The sequence below is a fragment of the Sturnira hondurensis genome, unplaced genomic scaffold (genome assembly GCF_014824575.4).
Source record: "Sturnira hondurensis isolate 20B ecotype Veracruz unplaced genomic scaffold, ASM1482457v3 Scaffold0020309, whole genome shotgun sequence".
In the NCBI taxonomy this organism is placed as follows: domain Eukaryota; kingdom Metazoa; phylum Chordata; class Mammalia; order Chiroptera; family Phyllostomidae; genus Sturnira; species Sturnira hondurensis.
Genome location: NW_028092940.1, coordinates 85,917 through 104,971, shown reverse-complemented (window position 1 = coordinate 104,971; position 19,055 = coordinate 85,917). Strand labels below are relative to the sequence as shown.

The 19,055-nt window shown below is 50.0% G+C and overlaps 1 protein-coding gene across 1 annotated transcript; it reads right to left on the bottom strand.

Annotated features, from left to right (window-relative positions):
* Positions 1-12,968: 12,968 nt before the first annotated feature.
* Positions 12,969-18,755, bottom strand: TMEM176A (transmembrane protein 176A). The gene is made up of 7 exons (XM_037029486.1): positions 18,650-18,755; positions 17,817-18,006; positions 15,612-15,731; positions 14,512-14,568; positions 14,181-14,375; positions 13,632-13,742; positions 12,969-13,248 (listed from the first exon to the last, which is right to left on the bottom strand). The coding sequence occupies exons 2-7, from the start codon at positions 18,000-18,002 to the stop codon at positions 13,192-13,194; spliced, it is 726 nt and encodes a 241-aa protein (XP_036885381.1). The 5' UTR covers positions 18,003-18,006; positions 18,650-18,755; the 3' UTR covers positions 12,969-13,191.
* Between the last annotated feature and the right edge of the window lie 300 nt (positions 18,756-19,055).

Below are 19,055 nucleotides of genomic sequence, written 5' to 3'. Positions count from 1 at the left end.
CCTAGGCAGGGACAGGGGTGCAGGCTGCAGCAGCAAAGAGGTAACAAGTAACCGAGGCCAAAGTCTCAGATGCCTGACTCTGGGCACAGCCCTGCTGCCTGCTCTCCCTCGTCTATGGTTTGCCCTTTTAGGCCTGCTCCCCTCATCTGAGGACGCTGCACGGTGGCCGGGTTCCCAGGTGCCCACTCACAGTGTTCCTGCGCCAGGTCGGCAGGGGGTCTGGGGAACGGAGGAGTCTGACATTTGTATCATCAGACAGCGGAGGGCAGGAAGCCCCGGGGCTATTCAAAAACCTACACTCCAGTCTGCAACCAGCCCCATGAAATGCAAGGGCTCCCAAGCCTCTGAAGTTGTGCCCTGGGTGCTTCTTGTCCAGCTGAGGCTGCTGTTGTCGTTATTCATCGTCATCACTGCCGCCGCCATCATTTTTTGCTCAGGGCTGTGGGATTGCATAAATAGAGGGAAAAAGAAAACATATGTTATCATACAGTATCCACATCCATAGAGGGATGGATGAGGCCCAGACAAGTAGCTCATATAACAGCCAGATCAAGAATGAAGACCTCAGGCTGGGGTGGGGCTGGGCTGAAAGACTGTGATGAAGCAGGCTTCTGGAGCCCAGTTCTGTGGGATCATCACCCGCCTGCCAGCTTGCGCACTTGAACTTATAAGCAAGTGCATCACCAGGTGGGCAAGAGAGCAAGCGAGAGGCTTTCTCTTGGGGCCATGGCCATGTGACTGCTGAGGTTGTGTGGCCCATGGAGGGAACAGGTGATGCACTGTGCTAGTGCAAATCACAAGCCAGTGAGCGATGAGCAACAGAGAGACAGAGAGAGAGAGAGAGAGAGAGAGAGAGAGAGAGAGAGACCGAGACCCTCATAGAGGCTATGGGCCACATGGCTGCTAAAGCTACGTGACCCACGGGGAGAGCAGGCCAGAACAGGTCAGGGCACTGTGCCAGTGCAGGTCACACACCCACGAGCCACAAGGAAGTGTGAATCTTTCTTTGTTCCCCTGGGATTATGTGAGTTTGGGTGTGGGATAGGCCAGGTGCTTCCTCAAAATGACCAACCAACTTCCCAAACGTTTCTTCCCACCCCACTCCAGGTGAGTCCACCTGTGGCCTGATCCCTTCTTTCCCCAGGCTAGATGGATAGGCTTCTTTGGTGTACCTGCCCCCACTCCTGTGCCATTTTGACTTGTATGGGGCTTATGCCTGCCTTCCCCTGGTCCCACTCCCAACCTGGAAGCAGGAGAGGGTTGGGCTTTCCCATATCCAGTTTTCTCGATAGCTTTTCACCTGCCCAGGCCCCATCCATTGATATTTTTAGTTCGGGGCATGCTCGTTATTTAAGAACCTCCTCCCACCGCCATCCCAGCCAATGGGGGAGACTCCACATGCTCTGAGGGACCACCCACCGGTAACATCAGCAGTGGGGGGTCAGCAGTGCACCAGGAGGGACGCATGGTGTTTCTGCAAGTGAGAAGTTTCCTTGCTCATGCAAGTTGGTTAGAATCTAGTGGGTTCCCCCCAGGGATGGCGCTGACTTCCTAGCCACCAGCACAATGGCCTCTGCCCAGCAGGCTGCCTTTACTTTAGACACAATTTGAGGCTTCTAGAGTTGCCGGAACACATGAGTCAGCGTTTTTCATTGGCCTCCATGGCCCTTGAGATTTGAAATCGCTCAGGGTAGAAAAGCCGCCCCCCACCTCCCAATAAGGCTCTGACACCACTTAGACAAGCAAGATCCTGGCTATGCTTCCCCTCTGTGGTCACAAAGAAGTCCATCTCCTGCAAACTCCAGACTCAACTTTAAGTAGTTTTTCTCTCGTTTTTGTCTTCAGGTTGGGCCGCATGACCTGGTAGGAAGAAGGCTCATAAATCGAGTTTCTAGGGCAGAACCTAATTGGTTTCCACACGTTCTATTCTGAGCAGCTGAATTTGGTCCATGCGCTTCAGGCAGAAAAACATCTTGCCAGCGAGGCTAATCTGAAGGGTTTGGAGCCCCGGAGGAATTCTGTGCCACCGCGGATCCAGCAAACGTTCTTTGCCAGGTAACGGAGTGACAGGAAAGTGAATACTATTCTGAACAGGCAAAGGGAACGCGCGTTGCCCTAGGGGCTATGTCGAGCCGGGTAAACTTGAAAGAGACCCGTCACCAGGACATCCACAGGTAAGAAGCTGGGAGATGCAGACACACCCGAGCCAGTCCCGACTGCAGGGTTTGCCATCTAGTTGAGGAGGTTAGGCAGCTACAAAGAACACACAGTGTGTGCCTGTCAGGCGGGGGCTTCCGGAGAAAGGAAAGGTCGTTTACTTGAGAAAGGGCTGTAAACACACGTGGGACGGTTCTCCGGGTCAGGTGACGTGAGCCAGGTGCTGTAGGAAGCCGGGGGAAGGGGGTTCCGGGGCAGCCCTTGGAGGCGGAGATGAAGACTCTAGGTGGGGATGGCCTGGGGGTGGGACCAGCTTTAGGATAGGGGGGCCTTTAGAGGCCACATCTCTGCAGTCTAGGGATTCTGACGGTCCCCAGGTCCCAGTTCAAGGCCCACATCGCGCACATCAGGCCGTGTCCTTTCAGTCCGCCTGTGCACAGCTCCCTTCTCATTGGCTGTTAGAGAGTGAGCAGCAGGCAGATCGTCCATTAGCTACAGGATATGGGGGCTCTGCACTCTAAGCCCCGCCTTCCTGCCTGGACCACAAACAGCACCACCTTGTGTCAGGGTGGTGAGTTTGGAAGCCCTTTTGTTCTGGTTTCAGTTTCATCGCGTCAATGTCGAATGCGTGTCTACTGTGGGCAGACACTACTGATGCATGGGGCTAGCACTCCCCTTCTAAATTCTGCCCATCTTTTGCCAGGCCTCCAAACCACATGACCCTTTATGAATTCAGCAATGGGATGGGAGTGTTTCTAGCTGTCATATTTTTACTTGGTCCAATCCTTATGTCCAGCCCCGGCTCCCCCAACCCCCGCATTTCCCATTACTTCTGGCTTCAAACTTTTCTGGAACTAGGGGCATTCCAGATATTAGTTTTATTTTCTTCTTGAAAGTGCTGCTAGACATACGAATTTCTCTTTTTTTAGGTTGTGCTCCCCAATTTTGGGGGATGCGTTTTGAGTTTGCTGAGGTTTCCTACAGCTGTGTCTCCACCCATGTTGCTTCCAGTAATGAGACACCCTGAACGACACCCTAAAACAGGAACTGAACAACATAAAGGAGATGGTCATTTAGCTTTCCCTCTTAGATTTGGGCTATATTTCTAATTTTCAAGTCAGATTATAATCTGTGACCACTCCTCTAGATTGCTACCCCAGTTCAATGAAACCTTCATTTCTGCTCTCCTAAAGGTTTGTCAAGAGATCTTTGAACCTGGCAGAATTCTGAGTTCTTTAGTTTTTGTTTTAATTGTAAAAGATAACATATAACAGAATTTCAAGTTCTTTTCTTTTTTTAAATAATGTATTTATCTTTAGAGGAGAAGGGAAGGAGAGAGGGAGAGAATATCAATGTATGGTTGTCTCTTGTGGGCCCCCCTCCGGGATCCATCCTGCAACCCAGGCATGTGCCCTGACTGGGAATCAAACTGTGATCCTCTGGTTCGCAGGTCCACACTCAATCCACTGAGCTATACCAGCCAGGGCTTTATTTTTCTTTTTTAATTGTAAAATATAACAACAGAACAATAAACATATAAGTGTGTTGGATGACTAATTATTAAGCAAACATATATCCCTAAATCAAGAAATAACTCATAGTCCCAGAAGTACCTCCACTGACCTCATAATGACCCCCCTTTCTTCCTCAGTCCTCAGGTGAGCCACACATGAAGGCTCATGTGAAAATCGCTTACTTGCATGTCTTTAGATGATAGTTTTGCCATCTATGTGTGCTTCCCTAAAAGGTATAGGTTGGTTTTGCCTGTTTTGAATTTTATATTAAATAGAGTCTTACTGAAGGTATGTTTTTGCATCTTGCATATTTGGCTCAATTTAGTTGCGCGCTGTTCATTGGGAGGCAGTTTTCTACTCTGGGAATTTGCAACAATTTATGTCCATTCTGCAGAGGGTGGATATTAGGCTCGTTTCTGGCGTGGGACTTTAAGAACAGTGTTTCTGCTCATCTTCTTGTGCAAGTGAGCTGGTGACTCTGTTTAACTGGGTGCAGTTAGAGTGCAATGGGGTGGCCTTCAGCCGCATAACTCACTAGCTCAGGCATGGTTTTCAGAGTGGTTCTTGCAGGTGTGGGGAAGGTCTTCCTGGTGAATCAGCAGACACATCTCACGAGCCAGGGTTGGCACAGGACCAAGCTAATGTCTCTGTGGATGCTCAGGCAAGGAGGGCTGAGACAGGGGCTGACTCTGGCCCAGGGCTGGGATATCTGGTTCCTGAATTGTGTGTCCCTGAAACAGATGAAATGGGACAGGGGGAAAATTGGCTGGAGAGAGTAGGAAATCCTGCCACCAGCCCTAATGCTGGGGCGTGGGGGGATGGAATAGCATGATTCTGACCAATTGGCTCAATCAGAGCAGGTGGTGTGGGGGTACCTACAGTACCTGGCACACAGGAGGTATTATTAAATAAATATTTGTTTAATGATGTGTTAATCATTTTCAAAGAATTGTGTGAAAAAAAATTTTTCTCTTCTGGTTTCTTCCAAAGAAAATTCTTTGTAGCCACTAGGTGGCAGTGTTGCTAACAACTAGACGCTCAAAAGCGGGGAAGGTGGGGGTGGATTCCGAGGTGGCCTCAGGCATTTTAATTTAAATTCAATCTTGTTTCGAGTCTGTCTCTGAATGTATTAATCATTAAGTTTGAAAAACACATTCTGACCACGATAGAGGTATAGGTAGATACACTTCCACTCCTCCCACGACCACAAGAAGGACAACAACACATTTAAAAACAAAAAATAAACAGAACTCCCCAAAAGGTAAACTGTATGGAAGTCCAACAACCAAAGAGTTAAAGAAACATTCATCCAGGTTGGTAGGAGTGGCAGAGATAGGCAACCCCAGGTGGAGAGGACTCATGGCAAGGTGGCAGCTGGAAGACTGGGCAGTCCCACATTTATGTGCAGATAAACTGGGAGGAACAATTGGGGAGTGAGACAGACCATGCAACCCAGAGTTCCAGAGTGGGGAAATAAAGCCTCAAAACCTCTGACTGAAAAAACCTGTGGGGGTTGCGGTGGAGGGAGAAACTCTCTGCCCCACAAGAGAGTTTGTTGGAGAGACCCATAGGGTCCTAGAATGTACACAAACCCACCCACCCAGGAATCAGCACCAGAAAGGCCCAATTTGCTTGCGGGTAGTGGGGGAGGTGACTGAAAGCTGGCAGAGACCCGAGCAAGCAGCATTGTTCCCTCTAGGACCCCTCCCTCATATACAGCACCATAACCCAGGGACTTGGGTTGTCCAACCCTGGCAAATACTTATGGCTCTATCCCTTACTATGTAACAGGCATGCTGAGACAAAAAATATGGCCCAAGTGAAAGAACAGATCAAAGCTCCAGAAAAATACAACTAAGCGATGAAGAGATAGCCAGCCTATCAGTTGCAGAGTTCAGGACACTGGTAATGTAATCAAGATGCTCACAGAAATGGTGAGTATGGTCACAAAATATAGGAAAAAGTGAAGGCTGTGGAAAGTGAAATAAAGGAAAATGCACAGGGAACCAACAGTAGAGGGAAGGAAACTGGGATTCAAATCAATGGTTTGGGCCACAAGGAAGAAATATACATTCAACAATAATAGAATGGAAAAAAAAAGAATTCAGAAAAATGAAGAGAGTTTGAGGACCCTTCAGGACAACTTTAAATGTTCCAACATCTGAATCATAGGGGTGCCAGAAGGAGAAGAGGAAGAGCAAGAAATTGAAAACTTATTTGAACAAATAATGAAGGAGAATTTCCCCAATCTGTCAAAGGAAATAGATTTCCAGGAATTCCAGGAAGCTCAGGGAGTCCCAAAGAATTTGAACCCAAGAAAGTGCACACCAAGCCACATCATAATTACACTACCCAAGATGAAAGAAAAGGATAAAATCTTAAAAAGCAGCAAGAGAAAAGGAGAAAGTTACCTACTACAGAGTTCCCATAAGACTATCAGCTGATTTCTCAAAAGAAAACTTGCAGGCAAGAAGGGGCTGGAAAGAAGTATTCCAAGTCATGAAAAGCAAGGACCTACGTCCAAGATTACTCTATCCAGCAAAACTTTCATTTATAATGGAAGGGCAGATAAAGGTCAAGTTAAAGGAGTTCATCATCACCAAGCCCTTATTATATGAAAGGTTAAAGGGACTTATCTAAGAAAAAGAAGATAAAAAATATGAACAGCAAAATGACAACAAACTCACAACTATCAACAACTGAACCTAAAAACAAAAAACAAAAGCAAAGTAAGCAAACAACTAGAACAGGAACAGAATCACAGAAATGAAGATCACATGGAGGGTTATCAGCAGGGAAGGGGAGGGGCGAGTGGGGAAAAAGTTACAGGGAATAAGAAGCATAAATGGTAGGTACAAAATAGACAGGGGGAGGTTAAGAATAGTATTGGAAATGTAGAAGCCAAAGAACTTACATGTATGGCACATGGACATAAACTAAGGAGGGGAATGCTGGTGAGAAGGGGCAGTTCAGGACAGAGGGGAATAAAGAGAAAAAAATGAGGCAACTGTAAGAATATAATCAATAAAATATATTTCAGGAAATGAAAAAATAAACTAGTGGGGAAAAATACATTGTCGCCCTGGCAGGTGTGGCTCCCTTGGTTGGAACATTGTCCAATCCACAAGCACACGTCCAGGTCCAGGGCATGCAGGAGGCCGCTAATGGATGCACATGTCCAGGGCATGCAGGAGGCCGCTAATGGATGCTTCTTTCTCACACTGACATTCCTTTCTCTCACTCCTTCTCTCTCTAAAAGCAATAAAAGAAAATATCCCAGGGTGAGGATAAGACAAACCAAACACACATGCGCACAGAGTGTGGTGCTCTGGCAGGTGAGCTCGGTTGGTTAGAGCATCCTCCGGATCCACCAAGGTTGTCGCTTCCACAGGGCCCAGTGAATGCATAACTAACTGGAACAACAAGTTGATGTTTCTCTCTCCTTTCGTCTCTCTCTCAAAGTAATAAATAAAAATGAGAAAACCCATCATCATAAGAACTATTTGCAGGATAACACTGAAGTGAAGATCCCAGTGAATTAGTTTCTTCCTCAACTAGAGATGTCGTGAATTTCTCTCCTACAGTGTTTCTAAGTCGGTCCTTTTATGGCCAGATAGGATGTAGATTCTTCCCATTGTTCATTTTGATAAATGAAAGTCAACTCAATTTGCCCTTCCGCTCAAAAGCGGTCTTTTGCCAGCAGAATCTGGCAGTCTCCTTTGCCGAATGCATTAGGCGGATCTGAGTCTCAGACACCCCTTCCACTGCCTTTTCTCTGACTTACCCTTCCCAGGGCTCCCTAGCTCTGTCTCCCTGGGGGACCCTCCCTCTTTCCCGGCAGCCTCAGAGTCCCAGCTCTTTGGTTTTTCTCTTCTGTGGCAAATCAGATGTCACAGCATCCCTGTCTTTCCTTTTTTTTAAGTGCAGAAGCTATTTGATTATTTGCAACCACAGCTGAAGTCACAGGCTTGAGTTTCCTGTTTCTGTGGGGAAAAATGATGATGTGAAACTAGAAATGACTTGGAGATGTTGACATAGAGATAGGTAAAAAACCACTCCTTACTGATAACTTCTCAGCATCATAAATGATCGTCATAGTAAAACTGACCCCTCCTCGCTGTGCATAGTTCTGTGATCTTTGATACATGTATAGATTTGTGAAACCAACACCATGATCTGGATAAAGGACAGCGTCCTTGCCCTCAAGAAAACTCCCTGTGCTACTATTGTTCCTCTTCTAGTCACACAGAGATGCTGCTCTACAGCGTGGTGTCTATATTTAAAACTACCACAAAAAAGCCCATTTGGCCACTTCCCTGGCCATGACGGTTTCAAGTCTGGATTGCTCTTCTCTGTGTGGGTCATGGGTCATTTGTGTTCAGCTGGTTTCATAATTTTTTCCTCTAGTCTTTTGCAGTTTGATTAAGATATGTCTGGGCTTATCCTTTGTTGTGTTAGTCCCGTTTAGGGCTCACCGAGCTCCTTGAGTTCAAAGGTTTGTGCCTGTGAGAAGTGCTTCACTGTAGTTCTTCACGCACAGATAAAAGCAATTATTCTGGATATTTTCTGAATGCCTCTCTAGCTGTTCTTTCCACATCTGTCTGGCCTTCTCTAGTCCCCAAAGGGGTGTCTTCCACGGATCACATTACAGAGCTCTCCTGTCCCATGGCTTCCTGTTCAGTTTGGCCAATAGGGACACTAGCAGGATCTCAGAGGGGCGTGGTTTGGGCATTTCTTCCCAGGATCCCTCATGGCCAGGGGAGGCCAGGTCAGCTGTGCTTCTCTGGGACAACCCAAGTCAAACACCATCGCCATCCATTTGCTCAGTCTCCGGCTGACACGAATTCCTCCCTTTGCTCCTCTTTTGCCCCCAGGGCTGATGACACCCTCCCTGACCTACCTTGGCCACCAACCCTGGTACAGCATGGTCACTTGCAGTTTTCCTAACACTCTGCTGACATGTCTGTAAATAGTCCCTTTATCAAATATGTCTCCAAAAACGACTCAGTTTGAGCCCTTGACTGTCACCACCTGTTTTCTGCTTGGACCTCAACAGAAAGAGTGTTTTGGGGGGACCGTAATCAGCTGGACTCTGGCGCCCCCCAAGCTGCCTCCCAGTGGCCTTTCAGGCTTTGGATTCTCTTCCAGGTTGGGCACCCTAAAGCCAAAACGTCCATTTGGGGACCACTGATGAATCTGACATTCACTGAGATAGTTAATGACTTTTGTGCTAGACATTGATTGCGTAACTTAGGAAGTTACAAAGTCCTGCCCTGGCTGGTGTGGCTCAGTGGATTGAGTGCCAGCCTGTGAACTGAAAGGTCACTGGTTCAATTCCCAGTTGGGGCGCGTGCCTGGGTTAGGGGCCAGGTCCCCAGTTTGGGAGTGTACAAGAGGCAGGCAGTCTGTGATCTCTTGCACATCGATGTTTCTTTCTCTTTCTGCCTCCCTTGCCCTCTCTCCAAAAATAAATAAATAAAATTTAAAAAAATATGTTAAAAGAATAGGAAGTCCTAATGTGTATTTATTATTGAGATTAGATCATTTGCACAGGAGAGGGTATGTATATATCTGCACTTCTGGTAATCATAACCATGTGTCCACCATCTTGGTTAAGAAGAGAAGTTGACCCCAACTCCAGACCTCCATGCAGCCCTCTGTAGGAGCGTCCGTCCCTGCCAGGAAGACTGCTGTCTTCCCTTCCGTGTTCCTCGCCTGCCCACGCATTTCTCCCCTAGACATTTCTCAGTCTGGAAACACGTGGGTGTGATACAGGCTTTGACTCGGAAGACCCCAGGGGCACTAAGATGTGAGGCGTGTTGGGAAGGGTCAGACCGGCATTCCTATGTGGGGATCGTGCGCTGGATTCTGCTTCCCTGCGTGTTGTAAGCACCCCTTCTGAGGGCTGTCCATGGAGAGCTCTGAGCAGGTCTAGGGGAGCATGAGCTCCCCATCTCTAGGGCAGTCAGTGAGGCTGCATTGGGGTCAGGAGGAATATGGTCAGTGGGTCCTGTGACTCACAGGACTAGACTAGGTCGAAGAAGAACACTACTGTGGAAGGTGACAGGAGTGTCCTCAGTGTGGGGGTGTGATACAGAGGGAACAAGAACAGGGTCCAGATGATTCAAGCAAAATGGAGAGCTTGGCCATCTCTCTCTTGGGCTCGGTGTTGGTCGGTCACACCCCAGTGTTTCTCCTCTGATTCTGTTTGGCTCGTGTTGCCCAAACAGGGCTTCTTCTTTAAAGATCTCGAGTTTCAGCACGCTACCATCAGGTTGTGCTTTCCAGCATCTGCTGTGGGAGACAGTCATTTTTGAAGTGGTGGATTTTATCTACAATCTACTGGCTGGGCGGACATAGCTCTCATTATTCTTGAGGTGAGAATATATTAATTAGAGTGATGTCTGGCTGTAAGTGACAGAATCTTGAACATTACACAAGTTTCTTTCTCACATACATATCTAGACGGCACTCAGCTGCTCCCATGAACTCACCAGAATTACAAGTGAACTACAGAACAGTCAGCATGGATCTCCTGAAATCTAACTGAATGGAAATCCTGTAACTAAGGATAGGGTGAAGATGCCAGGTGAAGACTGGTGGGAAGGGCAGATTCAAAGGGGCTGCCCCACACCCACATGCGGCAGCTGAGAATGGGAGTGGTTATCTCAGCTGTAGAGGTTCCTCCCGAGGAGTGAGGGGTCCCAGCCCCGAACACCGGTGCCAGGAGGGGGAGCCCCCATAACATATGGATGTGAAAATCAATGGGGATTCCACCTGTATTACTCAGCCATAAAAAGAATGAAATGTTACCATTTGCAGAACATGGATAGACCTAGAGGGTATTGTGCTAAGTGAAGTAAGTCACACAGAGAAACACAAATACCATGTGATTTTACTTCCATATAAAATCTAAAGAAGAAAATAAATAAACAAAACAGAAACAGATTCATAGATACAGAGAACAGACTGATGGTTGGTTGCCAGAGGGGAGGGACGGGGGGAGGTTGGGTGAAAAAGGTGAAGGGATTGAGTACAGATTGCCAGTTACAGAACAGTCATGGGGATGTAAAGTACAGCATAGGGAATATAGTCAATAACATTGTAATAATGGTGCATTGTGTGCTAGGCGAGTACAAGAATTATCAGGGGGAATCCCTTTGCAAATTATATAATTGCCAAACCACTATGCTGGACACCCAAAATAAGTATAAAATAATATTGAATGCCAATGCTAATTGAAAAATAAACACAAGCAAACAAACAACCATCTTGGCAGACAACCCAGGATTAGCACATTATGCTTGGGGTCACACTTCTGTCCTGTTGTCCTGCGATGAGTGGACTCCATTTCCACATCACCTTATGGTCCAAGGTGCACCTTGTTCAAGTCCAACTGTCACACCTGCATTGCAAACCTCATAAGAGGGCATTGTGGGTAAGGGATTCACCCCCCGCTTACAGGACACTGCCCAGGATGTACACACTACTTCCTCTCACACCTCATTGCCTAGAAGTAAGTCTCTTGATCATACTTGGTTGCAGAAGAGGCTGGGACACCCAGCCTGCATTCTGAGATGGGATGTGCTCTGTCCATGTCCAGGGGACCCATGACAAGGAATCCAGGGAGAAAGAAAACTGGGAACAGTACTCGTCTGTGTTGCCGGGTGTGCCCACTGCTATTGCTGCTCAGGGAAGACGGAGCACACCGTCCGATGAATCTGTTCAGTCCAGTCCTGCTGATGCCCCACTCAGCCCTGGTGCCCCTAACACCATTCCAGGATCCTGGGGAACATTCCCATCTGGGGACTCTGTCTTACATTATTTCACGGAAGGAGCTGAGAGAATGTGGGGACTGGTGAATACGTTCTTTTCTCCCAAATTCTGTCACCAGTAATCCACACTTGATTGACTGATTTTTTTACTGTGTGGTGTCCAACACTACCCATTTTGGGTGTAACTGTCCCTAGGGTTTTGGATGTAACTGTCCCCATTTTCCAGGGGAAAAGACCATTGCTTGGCAGGTGTTTACAGCTGAGGCCATGTGGATGGGCTGGGAAGTCACAGGGCTGAGGCCTGCGCTCGGGTCTTCTGGCCTCTAGTTCGCTCCCTGCTCCCTCCTCCCCGCTGTTTCCATCTAGTTCTGCCCACTGGGCACTTCCTGGTCTGAACACTTGCCTTGTCCAACCCATCGTTTGGGCTTCAGGGGACAGTGACATTGTCATTGCTGTTCTTGGTCTTTTGATTCTGAAGCATTTGAGAATTGGCTAAAAAAGTGCTAAGAAAACTCAAGATTTTGATTGGAATCACATTGGATTTAGGCTTCAATTTAGAGGGAGATGTCCTTACAAAACCGAGTCCCCTCTTCTATGGACAGGTTTCTGTATTTCCATTTATTTAGGTACATAAACATTTTTCAGCCCTGGCTGGTGTGGCTCAGTGGATTGAGTGCCAGCCTGTGAACCAAAGGATCGCTGGTCCGATTCCCAGTCAGGGCAAATGCCTGGGTTGCGGGCCAGGTCCCCAGTAGGGGGCACTTGAGAGGCAACCACACATTGATGTTTCTCTCCTTCTGTTTCTCCCTCCCTTCCCTTTTGTCTAAAAATGAATACACAATAAAATTTTTTAAAATAAACATTTTTCAACAATGTTTATGGTTTTATTAGTGTCTTGTCTACATTTATTCATAGTCAACTTTGTCCCTACCATTTTGTTGCTATTGGTTTAAATGGTTTAAAATTGTTTTCTTTTTAAAAAACCAGCAAGGAATTATTTTTTTCTCACGTACAGATGTTCAAAGGTGAGCCATCCAGGACTGGTTTGTCGCATTCTGCTGTGCTGTCGAAGGCCAGGCTCCTTGGGTCTCTCTCTGGCACCATCTCCTGCCCACAGCTCTTACTTACCCTCCTGGCCACAGGCTGCCTCCCCTGGCTGGAGCTATGGGGTCCCGGTCCCAGGAGGGAATGAATGGATTGGGAAAAGGAAGGAGAAAATGAAGCAGGACCGACCACCACTGGCCTCTTCATCACTAGGAATGAATGCTCTTTACCTTGAAGTCTGACATTAATCGCACTGTACCAATTTAATTGTTATATATATTTTCTACTCTCTTACTCTTGATCTTTCTGTATCCTTGTTTTAGATGTCTTTCTTGTAAACTGTACATGAGTACATTTTTATTAAAATGCAGTGGGCCACCAACTCTAGACGCAGAGAAGAGGCTGGGAGTGGGCTTGCTCTGGGCTCACTTCCCACAGCCCCCACAGCAGGGGAATGAAGCGGGTAACTACACGAGAAGCGGACAGCTGCAAACTGAGTTTATTGTCATCACTGTTCAGACGGGACATGAAGCGGGGCAGGGTGAAGGTGTGCAGGGAATGGACGAGAGGCGCTGTGACTGCCGGTGAAGCCGGGCCGTGGCTGAGGACAACCCGGACCAGAGGAAGGTCTCATTTTCGGGGGCTGATTCTTCTTCTAGGACTCAGATGCACAGACTGCTGGAGCTCTGAGCAGGGAGTACTCAGGAGAGGCAGGGCTGAGTTTCACTTGCTCCCAGCAGTGCCTTCTGGTCTTTTTCCTGAGGGCAGGGGATGGGGGTGGGAAGGAGAGAAGGAAGGAGAGGAGGAAGGGGAGGTGAGTGACCCTCTCCTCCAGGGCAGCTTAGCTCTGGAGGGAAGCAGATCCAACATCACCCTCATGGTACCTGATGCAAAGAGCCCCAAGGTCCCAGTGAGGGTGAGGACTTCCCTGGCCTCCTAGGGTCTTAAGCTTGGGAGCCATGTGGTCAGGGACAGGGCCTTTCTGGCCTGGGCGACCACTGGGGTAGAGAAGGGCACAGCGTGCCTAGGGGTTTGCTGTCACGGGGCCTCCTCTGCTGCCCAGCTCTGTACTCTCCATGGCTGTCCCCTAGCTGCATAACCTGCGTGCCCAAACACTCAGACAGGCACAGGAGGGACTCACCGCCTTGCACTGGAATCTTCTCCAGCAGAACAGCAACACGGGAACCAGAGAGACCAGAAGCGACAGGGCCCAGATGCTCAGCAGTATGCCCTGAAGGCCCAGGGACAGGGTCTGCGAACAGAGGAGCAAAGCTGCAGGCACCAGACTGACTGCACCAGACTGACTGCGGCGGGATGGGCTCTATCGCCAGCCTCTTCCCCAACACGTGGTCCCTCCCACGTCTGTGCCTGCTGGAGGGAGGGGGCTGCAGAAGGAGTGCAGCCAGGGACCCCTCTCCTCGGGCCTCAGCGTTCTCATCTGAACAGGAACAGGCCTGGGTGGTGACTTGGTTCCCCAACCGCCCCAAACTTGAGAGGACCCAGGGAGAAGGTGCGTCCATGCGTTTACAGCCCCGCACACACGGGCGATGGGGATTCACTTATCATGATTTCAATGGTCGGGTGACACCCACAGCCGCGGAAGTGTTTCTCTTCGTTCATGGCTGCCATCTGTGGGGATGGTCGTGAAGGCTGGTGCAGGACAGGTGACACCCTTTCCTTGCCCACCTACCTTGCCCATGTAGTTGTAGGACAAGCACAGCTCCTCCCTGCGGGCTTCTTCAGGAGTGCTGGGGGGCAGGGTGAGGTCCCAGCGGTCGGGGAGATCGCACGAAAAGTAGAGATAGTCGAAGTACTCAGCCACAATACGTATGGCGGCAATGGCTGTGGCAAAAGCTGCCAGAGCGAGCAGGGTCCTCAGCAGGGCCTGTGGTGAAGAGACAGAGTGACCTCGTGACTCAGTCTCTCCTGGTGCCCAGCCCAGGGGGACTGGGGAGAAAGGTGGGGCATTGCGGGCAGGAGGCTTGGGGTGGCCTCTGGCTGCTGCCCTTCCCTGTACTCACCCAGCAGGTGCCACCCCGTTTGTCATAAATGAAGACGACGATTCCAGCCAGCACGGCCTGGGGAGAGAGGCGGGGCGGCAGTAGGGTCCGAGTGGGTCACACACACCCTTCCGGCCCTGGCCCACTTCTCTTTCCCTCTGTAACTCTCATATCCGCAGAACACGCCCACGGGGCAGGGGCCAGGATCCGGGGTTGAGCTAAACTGCGTCCTGTGCTGCAAGGTGGCAGCGAGGGTGTGGAGACCTAGGTCAGGCTCCTCAGGCTACAGGGTCCTCTTTTCTGGGGAGGGGGGTGGGGGTGGGCACGGGGGGCCGAGCCAGGGGGTGCCCTCTCTCCCTGCCCCGGAACCTTCCTTCTCAGGCCGCACCAGGTCTCTCTGGAAACCCAGGTGGAAGACCTGGGCTGTTGGAGGAGCTCTCAGTTCGGGATGAGTGTCCCGGCTGCCTCAGTGAAGCGGCTGACCCTGCATCACTCTGCTCTGGGGCTCCCAGACGGGAAGCCCGGCCCATCAACTAGGGCCCTTCGTCCAATAAATACGTCTTGCTGTGATTCTCTGAGCTGAGTGACTTTACCAAAGGGCCTCCGTCCTCCTATGGGCTGTCCACCAAGCTGTTACTGCAGAGAGCACACAGTGCAAACCCCCCCCCCATTTAATTGTTGTTCAGTGACGCCCACAGGGCGCCCCCTGTGAAAGGCCTGCAGAGGGTGAGCAAACCACACAGAAGGTGCCCCTTTCTTCCTTCTTTCCCTCCTTGTGGCAGCTACACTCTCCAGCACTGCCTGCCTCCCCCATCTCTGTGTGCGGCCTCTGCAGATGAGTCAGGCTCTGGATGCTTAGTTAATACTGGCTGCCAGCAGGGAGCGGCCCTCGGCCCGGTGGGGGACATCCTGGGAAAGGAGCTGGGAGAGTGGACTTAGGCCGCCATTTCCCTCGGCTATTTTCTATTTTCTCGTCTGCAGAAACAGGATTGGAGTATCTCGGGAACGGAGTTTCAGTTGCTAATGCTCTACAGTACTATGCTGGCTGGGATGGGATGGGGACACGTGGTCCCTTGGGACACACCCGTTGGTTCAGTCCACCATCCTCTGGCCCCACTCACCACAACCCCTGTCCAGATGCCGGTTTCGAAGGTGCGCAGCATATACCACCTATCGTAGAATAGGAAGCAGCCGACGCCTCCCAGGGTCCCACTCAGCAGCCCCAGCACAATCTGCGCCACCTGAAAGATGCAGAGCCTAAGAGCCCGGTCCCCCAGTCTCAGAGAGGCTTTAAGAACCTGCCTTCCACCCTGGCTGGTGTGGCTCAGTGGATTGAGCACAGGCCTTCGAACCAGGGGATCCCAGTTCGATTCCCAGTCAGGGCACATGCCTGGGTTGCAGGCCAGTTCCCAGCAGGGGATGCATGAGAGGTAACCGTGAGGCAACCACACATTGGTATTTCTCTCTCTCCTTCCCTTCCCCTCTAAAGATAAATAAATAAAATCCTCAAAAAAAAAGAACCTGCCTTGCTCCAGGTACTGACTGTTCGAACCCCATAGAGAGAGAGGTCCATAGAGAGGTCGGAGCACAGAAAGGAGAGAAGAGGGGAGGAGAGAAGAGGGGAGGGTGCCACGTCCAGTGCTAACCAGGTCGGCTGACACAGTCACGGCTTGGGGACAAAGGCTTCACAGAAGTGTTTTCCAGCAGGACGGATGTGGCATTAGTGGATATATGGTGTTGCTTTTATTCTCACTGTTTCTTAGTATTCTAACCTTTGCACTTCTGATAATTTGGAATCTCCTAGAATTAATGACCACTCTCAGAGAAAAAACAACAGTTGGCTCAAGTCCTAAGCAATATCACCCTGGCTGAATTAAGGCATCGTACTTTACTTATTTGTTCCTGTGAAAGCCACCCAAGAAGGAACAGTTCAGGGAAAAATATGTATTCCCACAGAACTGCCTCATAGAATAGCAAAAACCCCTTTAGAAAATAGCCCCTGATTGTTAAAGAGTTGTTAGAGTAACAGCCCCTCCTTTACCTTGAATAGGAATATATATCAGTTAGAATTCGACAGGCATAAAAACAGAAGAAGCTGGTTAGCTATTACAAACTAAGCACTTAGACACAACTACCAAGGAGTCAGAGTCCTCAGTATACAAAAAACATTTTAGATAGCAAGATAGATAGCTAAGTTAGATATTACAATGGCTTATAATGAATTTCTTAACCTCTGCTTGGTCTAAGCATACCTGTTGCCCATGACAATTTCTGAGAACTTTAATAAACAATAAGACATTCAAACTGTATACATAAAACTATTTCAAATTGTCTGATTAATGATTTTCCTGGTCAAAATAACTTTTGTTTAACATAACTGAAACTATGGGAACTTTCGTACTTTTCCTGGTTACCTTTGTATTGATTTTTTCTGCTTAATTGATCATGCTGTACACCTGTAAATGTTAGTCTATGCCAAAAATGAAAATATAAAAGATCAGCTTGTACTTGCAATAAACGGAACAGCGCTTCACCTGCCTTTGAGCTGTGTAGTTGCCTGTTACCCAGCGTCGACCCCTGCTCTCACCTGAGGACCCTTAGATGAGCTGCGGCCGGACCGCGGCAGGAGGGAGCCAGCCAGGCTTCCATGTCTAGGGGTTGGGGGGTTGGGGAAGCTGGGTTCAGGATTCCACTGCTGGGCCTGGAAGTGCCATGTGTCTTTAGCCCACAGTGTGTCCTGCCTACAGCTCAGGCCAGAAACAGAGCACAGGAGACCTTGGTTTCGAGGCATCATTTGAGACTGAACCTATGTCCTCTGCAGACTGAGGCTGGCCAAAGGTGAGTGCCGAGACTGCCAGGATGGGTGGGGTGGGACAAAATGGCAGCCGGACTACAATCCAAATGGCGGCCGGACTACAACCCGGAAAAGACGGCTGACGTCAAACCAGAGAGCTGGAAGGGCGGGCTTTGCCAAAACGGACATCCGCGTAGCAACCTGAGTCCCAGGAAAAGCCACCAATGATGTATTGCCGCTTTGTTCAGAGGGGACCAATCCCCAGCTCCCATGGGGAGCCAACGAAAATAAAACCCTGCCATTTTCCCTACTCAGGTGGTAACTTCCCCGGCCCCACTCTGCGGACCGGGGAACCTCTCCTGGGTGCGCAAACCCCAATAAAACTCTTTACTGCCTGACTTTGTGGCTGATCGGCATTTCTTTCTCTGCGGAGCCTAAGAAAACCTTTCAGAGACAAAACAAGGTGTCTCCCCTTTTCTGATACTGGGACGCTGGGTGCTGTCCCCACCCCTTCTCCAGCAGCCCGACTCACCCAGGACGCCACCAGCACTCGCTTGCTGCCCAGGGGCTGCGACGGGGTGGGAGTGTTGGGGGCAGAAGGCCGCTGCACGAAGCTCAGAAACAGGGGCTCCTGGTGGATGTGCACATCGATGTGGGTGGGCTGGGGGGCCCCAGGGGCCACCTTATCACCAGCTGTGGTCCCCATGCCTGCGGACATCTGCCTGAAGAAAGAGTTGGCAGGTTTTCACAGATTGCAAGCATCCCCGTCGAGGCATGAAGCATGTCCTGGCAGGGCAGCCAGACTTTGCTGAGCCCCTGGAACACCTCCCTTTCACCTTGTATCTGTCCCCCATCTTCCCCCGAGGGCCTGGAGTCTGGAGCCTGCACCTCATGCCTCTCCACCCTCTGCTCCCTGGCTCTTCTCTCAGCCTATTCTCCAAGGCCCTCAGTCTACCAGACAGAAGGACAGAACCAGAGGCCCTTGCAAACCTGTTGTGCTTCCATTGCTGCAGCTGGTGACACCCCTCTGCTCCTCAACACCTCTCTCAAACCCTCCCTCTCCGCCTGGTGAAGCTCCCTGCCCCCCATGAACGGCTGAGTGGTGGGTGAGGGTGAAGGTGAAGGTGAAGGTGAAGGTAAGAGGCCAGGCTGACTTGGCATCCAATGGGAATACGCCTGGCATCTACTCTTGCCACCTTCCTGGAGTCACATTCTCTACCTAGTGGTTGATGATTCCTTTCCTCCCTCCCTCTGTGCCTGCCAGCAAGCTCTGAGGGGCGAGGCTGCAGAGGCCTGTGAGGGGGCAGGTGGGGTTAGGGGGTGCTCCTGACCTTGGGAAAGGTCTGGGGCTAGGCGCAGCCTCACCTGCTCTCCCCAGGGGTCGGAGGCGAGTGGAGCAGGGAGGCCAGGAGGAGCTGAGCGGGCCGAGAGAAGGCGGAAGCAGGAGAGGGATGGGTGGTTAATAGAATGACAGGAAGTGTGATGTTTTTGTTTAGCAGTTTCCCAGCATCCAGCTGGGGCCAAGGGGCCCCTCTGGGGTTTTCCAGCTGCTAGTAGATCACAAGAAGCAGCGAATGAAGGTGGTGACTTGGGGGACCTTGGAGCTGAGCAGCTCTGGGAAATCCTGTGGGGGCTGTTCTCTCCCCAACCCCCTGGGCAGGGGCTTTCTGAACGAGGCTTTGTGGGTGCCGTGAGTATACTCGCCCCTGTGTGTGTTGTCTGAGTAGATGAGAGTGTGCGAGTGTGTGTGTGTGTGTGTGTGTGTGTGTGT

Excerpts from the sequence above, each read along its gene's own strand:
- TMEM176A (XM_037029486.1), bottom strand. The coding sequence starts at position 18,002 with ATGTCCGCAGGCATGGGGACCACAGCTGGTGATAAGGTGGCCCCTGGG. Across the intron at positions 15,732-17,816 it reads GAGTGCTGGTGGCGTCCTGG|GTGGCGCAGATTGTGCTGGG; the intron begins GTGAGTCGGGCT and ends TGCATCTTTCAG. Across the intron at positions 14,569-15,611 it reads GCATCTGGACAGGGGTTGTG|GCCGTGCTGGCTGGAATCGT; the intron begins GTGAGTGGGGCC and ends CTCTCTCCCCAG.